Source organism: Gordionus sp. m RMFG-2023, chromosome 2, assembly GCF_954871325.1.
Source record: "Gordionus sp. m RMFG-2023 chromosome 2, tfGorSpeb1-WG-v2, whole genome shotgun sequence".
NCBI lineage: Eukaryota > Metazoa > Nematomorpha > Gordioida > Chordodea > Parachordodidae > Gordionus > Gordionus sp. m RMFG-2023.
The window spans coordinates 47926466-47949352 of record NC_088776.1 but is presented as its reverse complement, the minus strand read 5'-3'; the positions used below and the strand labels follow the sequence as shown (position 1 = coordinate 47949352).

Here is a 22887-nt window from a genome sequence, read left to right as displayed (position 1 = left end):
AATTTAATAATCAGTTTATGTGTCACGAATTAGTTAAAGTGTCTAGAACAGAGATGCAATGGGCAGGTTTTTAGTCCGCCCGCCCTGGTTACGCATTTTAACATAAAGCGGATGAGGGACGGATTTTAAATATTCTTAGCAGAATAGGCGGGTGGGTGTATTTTAAAATACTCTTCGGGTGAAACTAGGAAATCTCAAATTTATTTTTAAAAAAATTTTTTACTTCATAATATTGCATATTTCATAAGTTTAAAAATAAATACATGCAAATAAAATAAATAAACAGCCAAATTGACCAATAAAATATTTTTTATACATTGGGCAGGAGGAAAATAATTCCCCGGAAAAAATAATCCCAGGAAAATGATTCTCCGCTTTTTAGAACCTAAAAGTATTTTTTTTAGAAAATTAATAAAATGGAAAAAAAAATTCAAAAATATCCCCAAATAAAATCCAAAAATTTCCCAAATAATATTGTTAACCAAACTTATAAACAATAAAATGTAGTTAGGTTGTGTTCTATTCTAGGTCGGCTTAATTGTTTTTTAGTATAGGCTAAAAAGTTTTTGAGCAATGACACTCTATTTAGGTTTATTTTTTATATTTGGTGGCATAAACTTTACCTACAATATATAATGTGTGCAAAGTATACTGAACCCAGTATTGGTGAAAATTATGAATGACAATTATTATAAAATAAATGAATGCTTAATTATATCATACCCCTAACCTAAATTACCTGATAGATACCTAGTATCTAAAAGTAAAATATTATCATAAGTTCAAATTAAATTGTAATAGCCTGTCCCGGATCTTTCATTTTTTTAAATTTTTAAGATCGGCCCAAATTTTTAAATTAACACCATTGATAGGCAGGTCTCTGTTTTAAAAAACTTTTTTTTAAAATTTTCTTGTTTCGAGGTTTCAAGTAATTAAAGAAAATTAAATAATTTTTGATTTGCCCATAAATATTTTTTTCCCAACTTTTAGATATTTATTGGAAAGAATTAGGCTTATCATGATTCATGACTGGAGGAAATTTTATAAGAAATATCTCTGTCAAGAGCCTTCTTACTCCATACGAATTTACTTTTATCCCAAAATCAAATCAAATCAACGCAAGAATAAATCAAATAATCTTTTAATATATATCGAACGAAAAATTGTCCTTTTTTTATAATCCTTTATCTATATATATTTTTTTAAAACAATTTAGATTAATAGAAAATATACTTTAGGCGTATTATTAAACCTTAATAACCAATAAAATAGATAATTACGGTGAAATAAATAATGGCTTAGTAAGTATCATGTTGAACACCTCAGCAATCTTCATATCAGTTTTTATTTTTTAAAAGAATAATTTTTATAAACCAATTTTGTTTTAAATTATTAATCAATTCCAAGAAGTTTTTAGAAATATTTTAAATATAAAATTGGGGGATTTTAATAGAAAATTTTCACAATTGCCTTAAAAATGGTTGGTTATACGAAATTTTTTCAATTACCTGGAAGAAGGATTCGTTTTATAAAGTTACTCCTCATATTCTCAATTCCCATTTAAAAAATAGTTAAACCTAAATTTTTTACCTGAGCCTTGTAAAAATAATCTTATATACATTTTCATCATCTCCACTAAAATGATAATATAACAAAAATCTAAAATATGGAAGAATTTATTTCAGGGAAATATTTTCTGTGGGAATTTTTTTCCGGGCATTTATTTTCAGCCGATATTTAAAAAAATCATAGGTGGATGAGCAAGCTTAATATTTTAAAATGATGGGTGGGAATTCGAGTTAAAAACTCGCACATTCGACCTCTAATCTAGATACATTTTATTTTAAAAACCGGTATTAAAACACATTTTTAGTTGTATTAGAAATATTTGATACTATATTTTATACAATAATATTTTATAATCATTTAATTATATTTTATATAAACATTAACAAAATATCAAGCTAAATAAAAAATGATTAGATTAATTCTAAATTCAAATTTTAACAATAGATTTCCAATATTGATATTTAGGCCCGCTCAACCGAGTTAGATAGTAATGAATGCGAATATAATTATTCGTTATGTTCAAATAATAAATAATTATTCGACTAATTAGTTGTATTATTATTCGAATAATTTGATCAAATATTTAAATTAATCGGTATATTAGACATTTTTTAAAAATAAATTTAATCATTTGCCATTTCATTTCTACTTATACCTTATCAATTGAGTGGGTGATGTGATTAACAAGGTAAACATAAACTGCTGTGAATGGTCTTTCTTAGTTGGATAAATCTCATGTTTTATAAAGAAGAAACAATAAGAAATACTGTCGACCTTAAAATAGGTTTCAATATTATAAATTAAAGTAATATGCACTTTTATTTCTCTAATTATTTGATAGTGTTCATTATTAACATATTACAATAATTTTTTCTATTTAAAATTAGATATACAATAAAAAATATTAACAGTTCTGTAAAACATCTATAATATATATAAAACCCTTGTCACAAAAATAGCGTTACGCTCTCATGTCCCACTTTATAATATATATTCAAAAAATCGTTAATTTTGAAAAGTGCCTGTGGCCCAATAGGGCAAGAACTTCGCTTACAAATCTAGATGGATTATTGGACTTGGGTTCGAATCCCGGCAAATGTTTTTTTTCTTAATCTGGTAAAATATTTTATTTAAAATTTAAACCATTATATGGGGATTCAGAATTTTCTCTTTTATTTGATGAGGGATGAATTATAAATTTTCCTATCTTATGAGGTGTTATTTAAAAATTTATATTTATTTAGGGTTATTCTAAAATTTTCCATTATTATTATAATGTTAATAAAGTATATATTTAGTAATTTTAATTTATGTGTACAATTAAAAAGTCTTTTAAAATAAATTTTTATTCATTTGTATTTTATAATCTAAAAATTTATTCTTGCAGATGGGAGTTTTAAAACCCTTAAGAAGGATCCATTCCACATTGAATTTTATACAACTTAATATCTCTTAATTAGGTAATTTTTATGCATAAGTAAATATTTGCATCTCTCTTATCTTTTCTGAAATTGGCCTTTCTACATGCATTACATAGTTTTGTATATTTTCTCATAACTTCAAAATTTAATTGTAGAATGTATATTTTTCATAACTTATCATAACATTTTTGATTAAATGCATAACTTTTTTGTTTAACTTATATATAATTTGACTATGATTAAAGGGTTATTCCATGTCAAATGAGCAAAAAAATCAAGATTTTCGGCCGACCCCTTTCAATTTCGATAAAAAGTTGTAGACTGGTTATATATGTTCCCATTAGATTATAAACAAAATTTTAGCGCATTAGCAACTATATTAGCCGAGATAATCTGGGTTAAAGGTCCAAAAAACGTCTTTTTTTGCTTTTTACTGATGTCAAATAATTAGTTTTTAATTTAAAACTAAATATGATCAAATATTGAATCTAATATCAATAGCTAAGTTAATAATTTATGATTATGGCGAAAACATCAAAATTAATTTTTTATAAAATATGGGTCATCTTATGGTCAGTTGAAAACTTGAAATTAATATTTCGAAATGTATATGATCTCCGATTTTTAATTTTTTTAAGAAATATTATCCGTTTACTATTTTTTTAATAATTTCTTCAACAATTAGCATGGCTGGATATTTATTTTAAAAAATATTGCGATTTTTATACTTTAAAAAAAATAGATGGCGCTATATATAATAGTTTTAATATGTTAAAATTCATTTTTTTATTGATTAAAAATATTTTAATGTATAATATATCATAAAATTCGATTATATAACTTTGTAAACCTTATTCCCCTGAGATATTCGCAGGATAAAAAATTTTAATAATTTTTTTAATATTTCAATGTAAATTAAAAATAATTAAAAAATCCGACTAACATGCGAACAAAAAAGCAGGATTAAAGGAGTGCAGGAAAATTATTAAGGGAAAAATCGAAAATCATATAATTACCCGGCCTACCCCCCATCCCCCCTCAACAGACTAAGTCATACCCATCAAGACCAAGAATGTTATAAAATTGTCATTAACCAGAAAATTTCAAAGATTTTTAAAAAATTTTTAAGCGATATAATTAACAAAAAATTAAGTTATAAAATTTTGGGTATCAAATGAATTTGAGCATTCTCTATAAAATTTTTGATCAAAGTCTTTGAATTTTGAGCATATGTTTAACACTGAAAAAATTAATAAAAGTAAGTCAGCTGTTTTTATCTTTTCTTAAAATTATTAAAAATAAACTGATTAGCAAAATTAATTAGCGAATTTAATCGATAAATCACAGTTGCTAAAAATACAAATTGATTTCTTTAATATTTTTTCACAAACACCGATTCATATCTTTTACATATAAATATTTTTACTTGTCGTTTAAAAATAAATAAATTTTTTTAAATGAAACCCTTAAAAGATAAGATAAAATGTTGCAATCCACTGAATAAAGTAAATCATAAAATTTAAAAAAATTTAAGATCAGTTCTTCCATGGATGCTTAATATAAATAATCATTTATATCTTCAACAAAAAATATGTAATTCGTGCCGATACCAGTTAAGTAAAATTGGTCCACACATTCCCGAAGAATTTATATCCCCAATAACCCATAATCAGGATGCCTTTGAATCGATTAATGAAACATTACACAATATTGGAGAATCACCAATTAAAAGAAAACGTTTAATGGAGAAAAAATATCCTAAAAATAAAATTCAAAAGATTGAAAAAGCAATAAAGAGTAAGGTTTTAGAAATATCTGATTCCGAGATTGATAGTCCAATGAAAGAGGAAATTCTTATTATATTAAAGGATAACTTTGATAAATTATCAAAAAATCAACAATATCAAATTCTTACAATTTTGCCTCAAAGATGGAGTGTAAATAAAATTCAAAAGGAATTCGTAACATCATACATGGCAAGAAAATCTAAAATGATGGTAAAAGAAAGTGGAATTCTTTCATTTCCAAAACATAAGGCAGGAAAGACACTAAACGAAAAAACATTTAAACTCGTCAAGGATTTTTATAGTTCTGATGAAATAAGCCGACTCATGCCAGGAATAAAAGATTGTGTATCTGTTAAAGGCGAGAAAGAACCAGTTCAAAAAAGACTTATATTAAATAATCTTAAAGAAATATTCAAGATGTTTAAAGAAGAATACCCAAATATATCAATTGGATTCTCTAAATTTGCCGAACTTAGACCAAAAAACTGTATTTTAGTTGGAGCTAGTGGCACACACACTGTTTGTGTCTGCGCTATTCATCAGAATGTGAAATTAATGACAAATGTAATAGCTGAAATTACAGCAGGAGAAGATTACTGTATAAATTCTTACAACTATCTATTGGCGCAAATTATTTGTAATCCATCTCAGCCAAAATGTTATTTACAAATTGTGATCAATGCCCTGGTATAGAATCTCTTAAGAAACAATTATACCAATTGTTTCAGAGAAATCATATAGAATATGTCACGTTTAAACAATGGATCACGGTGGATAGAACAAATCTTGAAACTATTATAAAGTCCGTTGATGATTTCATCGATTATTTATTAAAAAAAGTTCAAATTTTACTGCGTCACTCGTTTATAGCTAAACAACAAAGTTTATTTTTGAAGAATTCCAAAGAAAATTTAAAAGATGGGGAATTTTTAACAATTCTAGATTATTCTGAAAATTTTCCTTCATTTTACAAGATGAAGTTCAGGGATTTCATTGGAACAACGTGCAGGCCACTATACATCCATTTGTAGCATATTATAAATCTGGAGAAGATTTAAAAAATATAAATTTTGTTATTATATCCGAATCATTAAACCATAATACTAGTGCAGTCCACCTTTACCAAAAAAATTTTATTAATTTCTTAACAGCCAAATTTAATTTTAAACCAGAAAAAATAATATATTTTTCAGATGGAGCCGCGTCTCAATACAAGAATCGCAAAAATTTTCTGAACATATGCCTTCATAAATACGATTTTAATATTCCTGCCGAATGGCATTTCTTTGCCACTGCTCACGGTAAAAATGCATGTGACGGTATCGGGGGAACTGTCAAAAGATTAGTTGCCAGAGCTAGTCTTAAAAGGCCAAATAAAAATAAAATCCTAACCCCATTAGAATTATATAATTATGCTAAAGAAAATATTAATGGATTTCAATTTGAATATACATCCAATCAAGAATATATCGAAGGGGAATTAGCCCTTCGCAAAAGATTTAATTCTGCGCTGCCCATACATGGGACCTTAAAAATTCACGGGGTTATTCCCATTGATCAAAATAGACTAAAAACCAAAATATATTCAAATTCTAAAAAATATAATATAAAACAAGTTTCGTTTTTAAATGAAAAAATTATATTTAAAAATATTAATGGATATGTAACATGTGTATATGATGATAAATGGTGGTTAGGATATATAATCGATAAATATGATACAAATGAAGAAGTAAAAATCCGATTTTTACACCCTTGTGGACCTTCAGCCTCATTTAAATTTCCCCTGAAAGATGATATTTTAGTGTTACCTAAATCTCATATTCTTTCGCTGGTCAATCCTTCTACTCCCACCGGTCGAACATATATATTATCTCCTGAAGAAATCTCACAAGCTAGCCAGGCTTTGTGTTCCTTTAGATGAAGTAAGATTTAATTAATTTATAAACTATCTTAATTAGGCTAAATTTGTGAAGATTTTAAAAATTTATGATCTGAATTACAAATAAATATATATAATGGACATTGTAATCGATTTAGTATGATATATATACATTAAAATATTTTTAATCAATAAAAAAATGAATTTTAACATATTAAAACTATTATATATAGCGCCATCTATTTTTTTTAAAGTATAAAAATCGCAATATTTTTTAAAATAAATATCCAGCCATGCTAATTGTTGAAGAAATTATTAAAAAAATAGTAAACGGATAATATTTCTTAAAAATAATTAAAAATCGGAGATCATATACATTTCAAAATATTAATTTCAAGTTTTCAACTGACCATAAGATGACCCATATTTTATCAAAAATTAATTTTGATGTTTTTGCCATAATCATAAATTATTAACTTAGCTATTGATATTATATTCAATATTTGATCATATTTAGTTTAAAATTAAAAACTAGTATTTAATCATCAAAAATTAGACTTTAATGTTTTTGCCATAATCATAAATTATTAACTTAGCTATTGATATTATATTCAATATTTGATCATATTTAGTTTAAAATTAAAAACTAGTTTTAACATCAGTAAAAAGCAAAAAAAGACGTTTTTTAGACCTTTAATCCCGAATATCTCCGCTAATATAGTTGCTAATCCGCTAAAATTTTGTTTCTAATCTAATGGGAACATATATAACCAGCCTACGATTTTTCATCAAAATCGAAAGGGGTCGGCCGAAAAGTGATTGATTTGACATGGAATGACCCTAAAGTTAACCTCCTATTATTGTTAACTTAGAATATCTTTTTATTTTTTCTATTGTAATTTAATAACAATGTCTTAAATTTAAATTTATATTTTGTAACTAAGTAATAAATCATTTGGAAGGGGGGTGGTTTGTTTAAAATTTAAATTAGGATGAACATATTTATAGCATGGTACTTTAATATGTATTCATGATTTTCATATAAATACCAGGCAGGAGCTAACCAGTAGAATGATAGGTAAATCAGATATTTCCCCTTCATTTGATCCTAATTTTGAAAAATTTTCCCAATAATATAAATGGCAAAAAAAATATATACATATTAGACAGATTTAATTCTTATAAACCCCTACATCACACCTATTTTTCTGGATCCAAGGAAAAAATAAATTATTCTGGGTTTTCCTGGGTTTGGGAAATATTTTTCACAATTAATATGGACTTGGAAGTAGCTTGGGAAACATTTTTTAAAATTAATATAGTCTTAGATTCCTGAAAATTTTTTAATTTTAAATATGGGTTAGAAATTGGCCTGAAAATTTCTTTTGGAGACATGGCCAGGCCTGATCAAATACCAAGGCCCATGCAACTTTCATATTCTGATTGTATTTTTAAATGCATTGTGACTTTTTATATATTTTATTTCAGTTCTCAACTATTAAAATTATTATGGCCTTTTTGAGAATATTTTCCCAAGTTTGTGGACCTGGGTTGTGAATTTTTTTAATATTAGGCATAGGTGTAAAATTTAACACAGAATATTTATATGGCCCTCAGGTAAAAACTAATTTAAATATATTTTTATAAAAATAGTATTCATTCTCAGTCTTAATGGGTGGCCTTTGTCTGAAGTAGGGTTGAGCTGGGTTAAAATAGAATAAAAAATAGATATGGTTTTTAGAGATTTACCTATCTCCCGGGTTGGGAAAAAATTTTGAAAATTACTATGGGTTGGCCAGGCTTGGGAAAATTTTTTTTATAAAATTTTTATAGGTTGGGCTGGGTTTGAAAAATATTTTTATAAATTATATTAGGCTGGGCTTGGGGAAAATTTTTCAAAATTATTATGAGCTAGAATGCTTGATAATTTTTTTATTATTAACTATGAGTCAGACGAATCACGGAAAATAATTCCCCGGAAAAAAAATCCCGGAAATTAAATCCCCGGAAAATAAATTCCCGGAAATTAATTCCCCTGAAAAAAATCGCCAGGAAAATAATTCCTAGGAAATAAATATCCGGAAAATAATTCCCCGGAAAAATATTCCCCAGAAAATAATTCCCAGGTAAATAATTCTCCGGAAAAAAAATCCCCGGAATAAAATTCCCCTGGAAAATAATTCCCCGGAAAAAATTTCCCCACTATATATTGAATTGCTAATGCATTGCTAAACTGCTTTGCTTAAAGGCAAACAATCTTATGAATCAATTATAAATCAATCAAAAATTTATTACTTATATTTTTTTAATGATAATTTTTTAAACTTTTTTTAAAATATATTTAAATCATTTTTTTATTATAAATGAAGAATACTGATTAAATGATATAGTATATAATTTTATTTTTATTTAATATTATTTTTATTTTTTTTTTTTTTTGTAAATTTTTTTTATTTAAAATATTACATATAGATAAAATATAATTACAAATTCCGAAATATATTTTATAAAAAATATTTATATCACATTTTATAAATCTTTAGTTAATAACTATCTCAAAGAAATATAGTACATACTCGGAAAAATATATATATATATATATATTAAAACATAAATGTTTAATTATAACGAAAAAAAATATTTTTTTTTGTGGTTAAAATCTAAATATAGTTGCGATGCAAAATATATATAAAATTAACAATGACTATATTTGATAAACTAGGAGGGAAATGGGAGTGTTTCGAAGAAACATTTGTAGTTCCCCTTTAGGATTTCAAATTGGACTTTTTGTTTAAGAGATAGGGACTCGTTTTTGACCCCTGTCCTTAACGAAATTCTTCTACCCAATTGATTTAAGAACTTTAGGGATTGGGGACCGGGGTTTCCAAGGACGCTAAAAATTAGGGGAATAAATATAAAAGAGTTAGGGAGGAATCTATATTTATTAAACTTATTGGTTTCTTGTAGTTCCAAGGGGTCGGTATTTCCGTTAGCCGGAAAGGAGGTAACACAAGAGACGTCCCAGACAAGTCTTTTGCCGCCGTGCCAAGACGTTAAAGACATGCCGTCAGGGCGCTTACCGTCAGCATTTAGGAGACCCAATGGCTCCAAGCTATTGGGGAAACCGGCCGAAATCAAGGCTTTGCCGATTAACCTATTAAGGTTGTCGTGCCTCAGGAAACGGCCACTGACTTTGAGGCACGAGAAACAATGTCTAGAGAAAGGATCAACCTGTTTGTGACAGGCGGCACAGGTGTCCACAGAAGGGATAAGGCAACCAAGCCTATGGCCAATGGCAGTTTGAAACTCATCGTCTGTGAGTAACGTTTCCTTTTTACCACTCGGAATCGCGTCTAGCCATTCATGGCCGTTAGAGTTTTTTTTTGCGTTTCTGAGCAGTTGAAGGTTAGTTAGCTCAGGATACATACAAAGTTTTTCAAACGAGCATTGAAGCATAGGGACCAGGAAGCTCTTTAGATGACAGGAAATTGGCTGCTCGGAGCCTTGGGTGATTAGAGTAAGCCACTCTTGTTTAGCTGAAGATAGAAGGGGATCGTCCAACTCGATAAGCGAGGAAATAGAATCGGCGAAGGATATTCGAGATGAAAGAAAACACGCAATTGCCATAAGGAAGGGGGGTAACAATCCCAGTCCACCCTGGTAAGCGGGCATAGAGGCGAGGGACCAATTGAAATCGGAAAAATTTAAGCCTAAAAGGGATTCGATAAAATGTTTAAATTTTAATTCGAAGACCTTAAGGAGAGTATTGTACTGGAAAACGGGGGAAGATTTAAATAAATGTAAGAATTTAGGTAGAAAAAGACATTTTTTGGTGAGAAAGAAGAACTGATGCTTGGGGAGATGAGGAAGATTCTTGAGTGAATTGGAAAGGGAATGGATCAAATCGTCAAAAGTTTTTTGACAAAAGGAGGTTGAAAAACCAATAGGGGAACCTAAAAGACAGAGTTCCTCGTGCGGAATGATTGTAAAATCTAAGGGAGGAATAAAATCCTTATTGTTGAGGGAGGAAATTTCACACTTTTTCCTATTTATGGAAAGACCAATTTTCGAAGCTTCCATTTCAACGTACTCTATGGCCGACATAACATTGGATAAAGAACCGCCAAAAGAGCCATCGTCGAGATACCATAAATTAAGGTCTAATTGGAAATTAGTCTTTAAATTTTTGATCAAATCATGAATCCCTATAGTAAAGAGCAGGGGGCCTAGAGGATCACCTTGCTGTATCCCCTCTTCGGAGGATATGGAAAATTCCCCGAATTTGAGTAACGAAGGGAATCCATAACAGGAATTAAGGAAATTCCCATATTTTGGGAAATGGTGTAAAAAAGATGGTAAGAATGCCCTCCTATGGATGGTGTTGAAGGCATTTCTGAAGTCTAACTTGCAGAAAACCTTATCGGCCTCAGTATTTATAAAAATACGCGCAACATGTGAGGCCACTTCACACCCACCTCTCACTCCAAATCCTAACTGTGAAGGAAATAAGAAGGAACTAGCCTTAGGCCGAATCCTATTTACGATAGCCTTGGCGACTAAGCGACGAAAGAATGACCCTATGGCTATGGGTCTAACGCCGCCATCCGGTTTGGTCAAGGAGACAAGACGGGCGCCAAAAATAATAGGACGAATGCAAAGGGGAACTTCGCGTATGAGGATATTATTGCACAGTTTGGTTAATGCTTTCAACAAAGGGTCAATGAAGCCACTATCAGGGCATTGAATTAACTCCACAAAGAAACCAGGTCTGAAGCCGTCCAACCCCCCTGTCGTCCCTTTTTTAAAGGACTTTAAGCACTTAAGTACTTCGTCACAGGTAAAGGGAATAGGGGAGGAGGCATGCGGGTGGATGTTAAAAGGGGACGCTCGTGGATGTTTTTCAAGAAGTTGTTTAAATATGGTAACGTTGATAGGTGAAATAGAGTCATCGGAAGACAATATTCGGGCCGCACCGCTAATATCTCCAAGATCTAATTTTTCGGAGATCAATTTGTGACGGAAGGAGTTGGGGTTTAAAGCGTACGAAGGAGAAAATTCATCGATAATTGTATTTCCAAAATTGGAAACTTTTTCCTTAATTAAGGCAGATAAGTTATTTATTTTATTTTTGGGTTTAACTAGGACTCGAAAACAAAAACTAACCAGGTCTAACCATAAGGGTAGTGAGGAGAAATCCGAATTCAAATTATTTATAAGTGACATGAGGAACCTAGAGATAGACTCTCGGGCGGCTATAGGGATCCTAGAAAGAACAGGGGGCTTATGCGAATTAAGGAATAAATCAACAGAGCTTGAGGAACATGGTGGAATGGGGTCATACGAGTGAGGAGCGTTAATTAAAGGATCTGGGCCGTAAGAGAGGGGAAATTTTCCAGAATTGTGGCACGCGGGTGAACCATGTTTCCTAAACACGCCATTTAAATTAAGCGAAACTATTTTTAAGCATACTTGACAACAAGAGTTAACCATGAGATGGCTTTGAAAGGGAGAAAACACAAAAAAAAATATATATATTAACGGATATAATTTTGATTGGAAGAAGAAAAAAAAAGATGAAATGGGGAAAAAAAAAATCAAAATTGGGAAGAGAGGAATACCTGATCTATCCTTTCAGAAGTATTATCGAGATTAGAGGGGTTGGTAAATTTGAAAAAAAAATAATAATAAATAAACAATAATATTTATAAAATAAGACTAGGTACATAAAGTATAAAAAGTATTATTACGAACAAAAAAAAAGGGGGGGGGGGTATAAACAAGAAAAAAGGGGGAAAGAAAAAATCAAAAATTGAAAGAAAAAAGAAAGATTATGAACAATCGAAATTAGGAGGGTTGGTAAATTTAAAATAATAATAAATTAGATGCATTGGCAAATAAAAAAAATAATCGAAAATACTGGTAAACCAAGAAATGCAAAAAAAAAAAATTAAACTTTGTCGGGGAAATCTTTAGGGTGTGGAGATGTAAAAAGAATTCAAACTTAAGGAAATTTTTCTACGGCCGCAAAATAGGGAAATCTTAAGGTTGTCTTAGAACTATTCGTTACACAAAAGAAGTTAAGCGCTTCTACTATTTGAAAAAGAAAGTTTTGATAGGACAAGCCTCCCTCAATAGTGCTTTCAGCGAATGTTGATATGTAGTTGGAAGAGCGATAATTGATTATTTCGAATATGTTGGCATAATATTATATCATCTTTGAAGAGTGTAGATTATTATATTTTAGAAATCGACATTTTAATTGGACAAGATGTCTTTTTTTTGGGAGAATTGAAAAGGGACGATATTTTCCGTGAATGGAGAGAACATTATCTACGACCTTATATAAGAAATTGTTGGAGAAAATCATCGTAGGAAAGAATAGTCAATTTCGATAACTATGACCGGGCATTAGTAGAGGCTCAGGGAATAAGAAAATCCAGAAAATATAAAAACCGGAAGAGGAGATATGCTCAAAAATAAATAAAATATTGTTTTTTTTTATTGCTCGAAAATTGTGCTTTCCGCGAATGTTGATAAGTAGTTGGAAGAGCGATAATTGATTATTTCGAATATGTTGGTATAATATTATATAATCTTTGAAGAGTGTAGATTATTATATTTTAGAAATCGACATTTTAATTGGACAAGATGTCTTCTTTTTTTTGGGAGAATTGAAAAGGGACGATATTTTCCGTGAATGGAGAGGACATTATCTACGACCTTATATAAGAAATTGTTGGAGAAAATCATCGTAGGAAAGAATAGTCAATTTCGATAACTATGATCGGGCATTAGTAGAGGCTCAGGGAATAAGAAAATCCAGAAAATATAAAAACCGGAAGAGGAGATATGCTCAATATTCAAAATAATATTTATATTATTATTATTGTTTATGTTAATTTTAAAAAATAAGAAATAATTTTAATTTTTTTCCGTTTACAAATCTTATAGTAGTAAGAAATTTATTTTTCTAGCTTATTAAAACAAATATACATTTTATTCAATTTTAAAAATTAACAAATATATCCGTAAGAGGGCGTTATATGTTTTAATATGTATCATTTTAGAAAACCGGAATGATGATTGGATAGCACTTTTTTTATATTTGGGTATATATACATATGAAAAACCTAAAAATTAAAAAATTTTTTTTAGGTTTCTTTGATGTTTAATTAATGAGTAGGTTTAGAATAGTAAAACAATGGAAATTTTCTAAAGTAAATATTGCTGGCGTTATTTATCAAAATCTCTTCATTTTTGTTTTATACGTGTATATTTACGTGCTAAGCATTATCCTAAAAATATTTTGAAAATAATTTGATTTGACCGATTGCCGAGCTCAAAACCGACCACTCACTAAATATTCGATTGACCAAATTTACTAGTAATATAATTTGAAAATGTTGATTTTCGTTTTATATATCTATAAATACGTATAAAACATAATCCTAAAAAATATTTTTAAAATATCGTGATTTGGAGGATAACCGACTCGTAGCTCACCCAATGACTAAATACTGAATTGCTGGCGTTATAAATCAAAATCTCTTAATTTTTGTTTTATACGTGTATATTTACGTGCTATGCATTTGAAAATAATTTGATTTGACCGATTGCCGAGCTCAAAACCGACCACTCACTAAATATTCGATTGACCAAATTTAATAGTAATATAATTTGAAAAATGTTGATTTTCGTTTTATATATCTATAAATACGTATAAAACATAATCCTAATAATTCTTCAGAATTAATTTTATCAAAATTTTTAAATATTTTATTTGAGAATTATTATTTCGTTGATTTATTTATAGGGAATTTTTTCTCCTAATTTATTAATTTTGTAATTTTAATTATCTTAAAAACGGAGATTTTTTTTCCGGGGTATTATTTTTCTAGATTCTTTTTTAATATAGCTTACATTTAATATATTTATTGTGGCTTTCGTTCTCTTCGCTACACTGCACAAGGTACGATTCCCAAACAATTTATTTTAAATGAAATAGTTACATTTCTCATATTTAAATAAATATATTATGCTAAGTTAATCTATCTCATATTTTACTTTTAATAAACCTTTTATCGGTCCGTTGTCTCACCCCCTCCTTCATTATTATATAGGATTTAAATTGTAATATACAATAAATTTATTGAATTTAAAACAAATTAAACAATAACATAAAATTTATCGAATTTAAAAACATTTAATGGTAAATCTAAATATATTTCTGCGAATATGAAGTTGATGATTTATTTTCAAAAAAGATAGTCCAGCAGTAGTCGGCCAACATATTTATACGATTCTTGCCGGGAATTTAAATTGAAAACTTAAATCACCAATTTTCAGGGATTTTACTTTGATACTTTTTAAACATATCCGTATAAAGACCTAAATTTTACCATTTTTGAGATTTCGAAAAGTTGCCTTTATACGATAATATTTTTAAAACTTGACGTGAAGGAAAAACTTAGAAAACGAATTCGAACTCAATGTTAAATTGTGCACCAAAACTTGTTTTTATTTATTTTTTCTCCCATTTTTCTTGTCACACAGTGTAATTAATAAAAATTGATAAAGACATAAATATTAAGTAAAACCTATACAATAATTTTAATCTATATTTTTTCAACTTTTAGGTAGAGATATCAACATCCAAGGATGTTTTTATCATCTAACTCAATCAACTCATAGAAAGATTCAGGAATTGGGGTTAGAATCATCATATCGGAATGATCCAATGTTATGCTTATTTGCAGCTATGATTGATGGATTAGCATTCTTACCTATACACGATGTCAAACGAGGTATGGAGTATTTAAAAACCATTGTATCGGATGAAAACAAAGAATTATTGTTTTATTTTGATAAAAATTATGTGAATGGAGAATTGAGACATAGGAAAAACTCTCAAAGGCAAGTAGAGCCATTGTTCCCACCAGAAACATGGAATGTGTTCAATGTTACGATTGCTGGGGAAAATCGAACAAACAATGTATGTGAAGGATGGAATAACCGATTTAAGCATATTGTAGGCAACAAAAAACCGAAGATATGGGAACTACTCGAAAAAATAAGGATGGAAATAGCGGTTGATATGGGAAAAATCGGCCAATGGAATATTGGGACATACACTCCCAAAAAAATCGTATTTATGCAACGAAACAAACTATTTTAAAAAATTTATGCATTGATTATTTAGAAGAGAGAAGGGACTTGCCCAATTTTCTCTCTTCAATTGGAGAACATATACGTTCTAGAATTGTTTCTTTTGAATAATATAATTTATTATTCTATATATCATTTAATAAAATTATAATTATTTCTTTTCTGTAACTTTTGAAAAAAATTCATAAGCAAAATAATAATTGTTAGATTAGAAAAATATAAAACTCACTGCTGATAATCACCTCTGGATGTATTTTGATTAAAGTAATCAGCATTTTTCATTACTTTTGGCAGTATTTAATTAAAATTGGGCAGTAAAAAATATAATTCAAGTTTTATAATGATTTTGTATTCAGTCAGTTAAAATTCTTAATGTAGGTAAATACTTTAGTAAAATAATGTTTACCAAATAGAGGGTATCAGATTGAATTGCTAATTTCCTATTTCGCCACAAAATTTATAAAATTATATTATTTAATAGCTTATCCTTGTAAAAACAAAAAGGGGCGCTATTTAAGAGTCAGTAAACTGTGAAAAGCCTTTTATCATATTTCTAAAAAAATGATTAAAATTTGTGTAAAAATAATTTTTCAATAAATACCTAAAAGTTGATGAAAGTGTGTAAAGGTGAACTAGATTTATTTAACTTTCGTTTTATTATTTAAAATCTCAAATCCTCGAAGAAATTTGACTTTAAAAAACATTTCTATTTAATTAAATACTGCAGAGCAGATCCGGGTCACGGGATTTTTTTTCCGAGGAATTATTTTCCTAGATTCAAATTTACTTATAATATAAATTGAAAATTGTTCATTTTTGTTTTATATATCTATAAATACATATAAAACATAATCCCAAAAAATATTTTAAAAATATCGTGGTTTGGCGAATAACCGACTCGTATATGTTTTACTTGTAATTATAGATATATAAAATAAAAAATGAACATTTTTCAAATAATATTACTAGTAAATTTTATCAATCGAATATTTAGCAAGTGGGGTTTTGAGCTCGGCAATCAGTCAAATCAAATTATTTTCAAAATATTTTTTAGGATAATGCTTAGCACGTATATATATACGTGTATAATACAAAAATGAAGATTTTTCCATGGATAACGCCTGCAATGCAGTATTTGGTCATTCGGTCGGTTTTCGGTTCAAATCACGATATTTTTAAAATATTTTTTGGAATTATGTTTTATACGTATTTATAGATACATAAAACAAAAATCAACATTTTTCAATTTATCTTAATAGCAAACTTGATCAATCGAATATTTAATAAGTGGTCGGTTTTGAGCTCGGCAATCGGTCAAATCAAATTATTTTCAAAATATTTTTTAGGATAATGCTTAGCACGTAAATATACACGTATAAAACAAAAATGAAGAGATTTTGATAAATAACGCCAGCAATATTTACTTTAGAAAATTTCCATTGTTTTACTATTCTAAACCTACTCATTAATTAAACATCAAAGAAACCTACAAAAAATTTTTAATTTTTAGGTTTTTCATATGTATATATACCCAAATATAAAAAAAAGTGCTATCCAATCATCATTCCGGTTTTCGAAAATGATACATATTAAAACATATAACGCCCTCTTACGGATATATTTGTTTTAATAAGCTAGAAAAATAAATTTCTTACTAATAATATTAAATAAAAATAAAATTATATACTATATCATTTAATCAGTATTCTTCATTTATAATAAAAAAATGATTTAAATATATTTTAAAAAAAGTTTAAAAAATTATCAGTAAAAAAATATACGTAATAAATTTTTGATTGATTTATAATTGATTATGATTGATTGCTTTTTAGCAAAGCAGTTTAGCAATGCATTAGCAATTCAATATATAGTGAGGAAATTTTTTCCAGGGAATTATTATCCAGGGGATTTTTTTTTCCGGAGAATTATTTACGTGGGAATTATTTTCTGGGGAATTATTTTCCGGGTATTTTTTTCCGGGTAATTATTTTCCTGGGGATTTTTTTCTGGGGAATTAATTTTCGGGGATTTATTTTCCGAGGATTTTTTTCCAGGGAATTAATTTCCGGGGATTTATTTTCCGGGAATTTTTTTCCGGGGAATTATTTTCCGCTTACCGAGTCAGACATTGGCCTAAAAAAAATTTTTGCAGGCCTGGGCTCGGCCTGATCAAAAAACCTAGGCCCATGAAAATCTGATTTTGATTGTATTTTTAACATTATGATTATTTAAATATTTTATTTCAGTTCTCAACTACCAAAATTATTATATTCACTGGGCTTGGAAGAATTTTTCAAAATTATTATGGCTTTGTACTTTGCCTGGGAATTTTTTTAATATTAAATATTAGGTATAAATGATCAGTAATATTTAACAAATAATATTGGTATTATCAAGTAAAAGCTTTAAATTTAATTTTACCAAACCATAGTGTATTTACACTTAGTTTTAATGGATTTAACCTGGCCTGAAGGGGTATTACTAGTATTTCATGTTTAGTAAAAAAAAATTAACAATAACTATTTTTTATATGATTTTTTAAAGAAAATCCAAATTGGTAACATTGGGATTTTCTTATGTAATTTTTTCCATAAATTTTTTAAAATTAAATATTGAAAATATGATATAGTAAGAATTGAATATAGGCTATTTTCCATTTAGCAAAGCCACTATAATATTTGCAAAAAGTTAAGAAAGTGAAAATTTTATTTTATATTTTTTTAAAAATTTTATAAATAATTTTTAGATGACCTCAACATGTATTATACCAGAGGGAGATATATCTGGTGTAGATATTGAGAAGGATGATGACTTTGAAAATGCCACAGTAGTTGATCTAAATATGACCTATGATATTTTACCATATATTGGGTTGGAACTGAAAAACTATGATTATGATAATGATATTATCCCAAGTAATAGGAAAACCTATGGCGAAATAAGGATTTATATAAATATAATACAGAATTTAAACAAGAATTTTTGCCTCCAACTGATAAGGAAATTTGGCCTTACAAATATTTTAAAAAATTTATAGACGATGATATTATTAACAATTTAGTAGAGCAAACGAATATTTATTTATTTCAATTATCTGGCAAATCAACAAATACAAATAGTAGTGAAATTGAAAAATTTCTCGGAATTCACTTTTATACGGGCATTGTTAAATTGCCATCAATAAGGCAATATTGGGCTATAGAGACAGTGATTCCTCGAATTTCTCAATGCATGACAAGAAACAGATTCTTGGAATTGAGAAAATACTTTCATATTAATGATAATAATAATATAATCCTTAAGGGCCAGCCTAATTACGATAAACTTTTCAAACTAAGACCATTTATTAGTGCATTAAAAATGAACATGAGAAAGATTCAATTAGAGGAAAAATTATCAATTGATGAAATGATAGTCCCCTTCAAAGGGCGATGTGAATTTAAACAATATATTAGCTCAAAACCGCATAATTGGGGAATTAAAATTTTCGCTTTATGTGGATCATTTGGAATGCTATATGATTTCGAAATATATTTAGGAAAATGCACAAATATAAAAAAAACTTTGATGGGAATTAGCGGAGATATTGTTATACGACTATTAGAAACTGTTCCCCCACATAAAAATCATAAAATTTATATGGATAACTTTTTTTCTTCATATAATTTAGCAGTTGCGCTCAAAGATAATGGCTTTATCGTGTCGGGGACCATTAGATCTAATCGATTATTAGGATGCCATCTGATTGATGATAAAATCTTAAAGAAAAAAGGAAGAGGGTCCCTTGATTATAAAGTGGATTCTAATAATAATATTATAATTTGCAAATGGTTTGATAACAAATTGGTTATCACGATATCATCATTTATGGGTATAAATCCCACATCACGAACGAAAAGATGGTCGGTATCTGAAAAATCTTTTATCAATGTCGAAATTCCGGCTATAATTCAAGATTATAATGCTGGTTAGGGCGGAGTGGATCTCCATGATATGTTAATTGAACTATACAGAATTGACATAAAATGGAAGCGCTTTTACATGCGAATTTTTTTTCATTTATTAGATTCCTGTGTGGTGAATTCGTGGTTACTCTATAGACGCCACATCAAACAGAAAGATGATAAATATATATCTCTTTTAGCGTTTAAAGCTCGGATAACTAAAGGATTAATGATGGTTGGAAAGGAAAATTATGGAAAAGAAGGTAAACATAATTTGAAGATTGAAAAAAAGAAAGAAATTGAATAGTTTTCATCCAATCCCAGATATTAGATTCGATAAAATAGGGCATTGGCCCTCGGCGGCTAACAGCCAAAGATGCAAGAATTGCAAAAAATGGTTATACCAGATTTGAATGTTTAAAATGTAAAATATCTTTATGTTTAAATAAAAATCGCAATTGTTTTATTTCTTATCATTCAAAAATTGTATATTTTTTTTCATATGAATATCCCAATGATAACAATTGGTAACATTTTATAATTCTATATATATACACTTTTTAAAATAAAAAACGTTGAAAATGTGTTATTTGTGTCTTATTTAACTCAGTTTTGGAAAAAAAAAATTTTTTGTTCACGGGAAATATGTCGGGTGCAAAAGGGTTAAGAAGATTAAAAACATACCTAAGAAGTACAACTTCTGAAAGTAGATTGAATGGTCTGGCCCTTTTGAATATTCATAGGCATTTGACGCCAAGCACGGATTAGATAATTGAAAAATTAGCTCAATCCCGACAAAAATTCGATTTTACATTATAAAAATATTAATATTTCTATAATATTTTTTGTGCAATCATTTTTTAATGTCTTATATATTTTTCTTTAACATAAAAAATATAATTGTTCATATTTCCAACATTTAAATTTTTTATACTTTATATATAAATTTTAAAGGCTCAAAAAAATTTAAATTTCTATTATGGGTTATTTATTTTATAGTCATTCATATTCTGGTTATATCCACTTAATATTTTATAATTCAGATTTATTTAAAGTATTTATATGCCACCGGTTATATCCATTTAATATTTTTTAATTCAAATATATTTTTATATACTGGTTTGTATATTTAATTTTTTATAATTCATATTAATTTAAATTTGTATATTAGAAATAGTTATTAGTCCTAATAAATTTATGCTTGATATTTTTAAATAACAATAATTTTATTTAAAAAATTTTAATTATCCCCCCCCCTACACCAAATTCCTGCGTACGCGCATGCTAACATATACATTTTTTAAATTGTCTTTATTATATTTTAAACATTTTCAATTATTTAGATATTTATTTAAAAATTATCATTTCAATTATATATGTATGTTCTGTATATATAAATATATATATATATTCTTAAATATTAATCAATTTAAAAATATATGAATTAAGATGACATTTTATAGGTTCATTGACAAATTCTGTATCAGCTGATAACCGATATTTTAAAAAAAACAAAAAATTGGCTTGATTTGATAAAAAATAAAATCATAACTGACAAATGTGGTCTGTTGTACCTCACTAAGGTTTCTGGATATCTCATGTGTACAAAAACCCATGAAATAAATATTATATCTTTTGACATGGTAGGAAAGTCAAATACTTCTAGCCATTAGAATAGGAGACTATAAAAAGTACAAAGCTAGTGTTGTGAATAGCACCCACTAAATCTTTTTAGTAACACTTTTTCTTACTGATGATTCCCTACACATATTATTAGTGGGGAGTGGGGGGGGGGGGTTGTATTAAGAGAAGAACCAAAAATCATACTAGAAAAACATCTCAGGTTATAAATGTACACAAAAAGCATCCAATATTAAAAATATTGACAGTTATAAATGTGTTATGGCTATAAATCATCTAATATAGCTAGATAAAAGGTGTAGAAAAAAACCTATTTTTCTTCAAAGTTGAGCTATATTTTCAGAAATACAAAGTGAAAGTTAGGAAAAAAATTGCAAAGTGGAAATAATGTTTTTGGAAAAAAAATAAGGTTTAACCATTTTTGGTTAGCTAAAAATATAGAAATTATTCATTGCGTTGGCAATTAATAATTTCTTTAATAATAACAAGTAAATCAAATGATTAAAAGGCTTAAACCTGTAATAATATTAAGATTTTTTAAATTTTGGAGATATTCTTTCCCATATTCATCATCACCTAACTTTTAAAAGAAATTATAAAACATAAAAATATTTTTATTAGGTACAAAAACTAAAATATTTTTATTAGGTACAAAAACTAAAATATTTTTTTTATCACCTTAATAATTTATTTAAACTAAGCATATTATTTTAATCAAATTTGTATAACTACTTATAAAAAAAATATAACCATAGCAATTAGTGCAGTCAAGGCTCCTAATTTAGATGTAGCAACAGCCTCATTTGCTCCTTTGCCACCATATCCCTTAACAAATTTTGATCCTAATAATGTTTCTCCAGGATGTGGTAATTCTGAAATGAACCTATAGAGAAATTTCAAAAGATATAATTATATATTTAAAAAGAAAACAAATTAACTTATAAGATTAATATACATAATATTATGAATATATTTTAAAAAAGAATATATAAATTGAAAATAATATTTATAAATCTCTTAATTAACCAATGCATATCAATATTACAACTTCCTACTACAAGTATGTCAATCGCATTATCCTTATTCATGATGAATAAACTGGAATTTTAAATGTCATAAATAAAAAATAGGCATATTATAGATACTGGCCGTATCTCAAATTAGTTTATTTTATTTTAATATATATAATGATCTTACATTGATGGACGTTTTATTTTTATTCAAATTTAATATTTGGCATCTTAAAATTTCAAACATAAAGAACCTTATAATGTAATCCTTTAGGTGAAATTCTTTAAATCAACTATAGTATTATAATTTATTGTATTTATGTTCAAATATAATTTTGAACGAATAATAAGAAAATTTAAAAAATTATTACACAACCTAGTCATTTATTCTTTATGGTATTTTAATATATTAATAATAAAATAGATAAATTATTATCCTCAAATACTCTTAAACTTTGTGGTAGTCTG

The 22887-nt window shown here is 27.6% G+C and overlaps 1 protein-coding gene across 2 annotated transcripts in view; it reads right to left on the bottom strand.

Moving 5' to 3' along the window:
- Nucleotides 1-22574, bottom strand: part of LOC135923717 (ribokinase-like) — a 33954-nt gene extending 11380 nt beyond the window's left edge. Inside the window, exons 1-3 of one of the 2 annotated variants that reach the window (XM_065458624.1) lie at nucleotides 22436-22574; nucleotides 22160-22292; nucleotides 21926-21989 (exon numbers count right to left, since the gene is read on the bottom strand). In XM_065458624.1, the coding sequence (XP_065314696.1) occupies nucleotides 21926-21989; nucleotides 22160-22292; nucleotides 22436-22497 (259 nt within the window). In that variant the 5' untranslated portion in view covers nucleotides 22498-22574. The remainder of the gene's footprint in view (nucleotides 1-21925; nucleotides 21990-22159; nucleotides 22293-22435) is intronic. The other variant, XM_065458625.1, reaches the window with a different exon arrangement.
- Nucleotides 22575-22887: the final 313 nt, after the last annotated feature.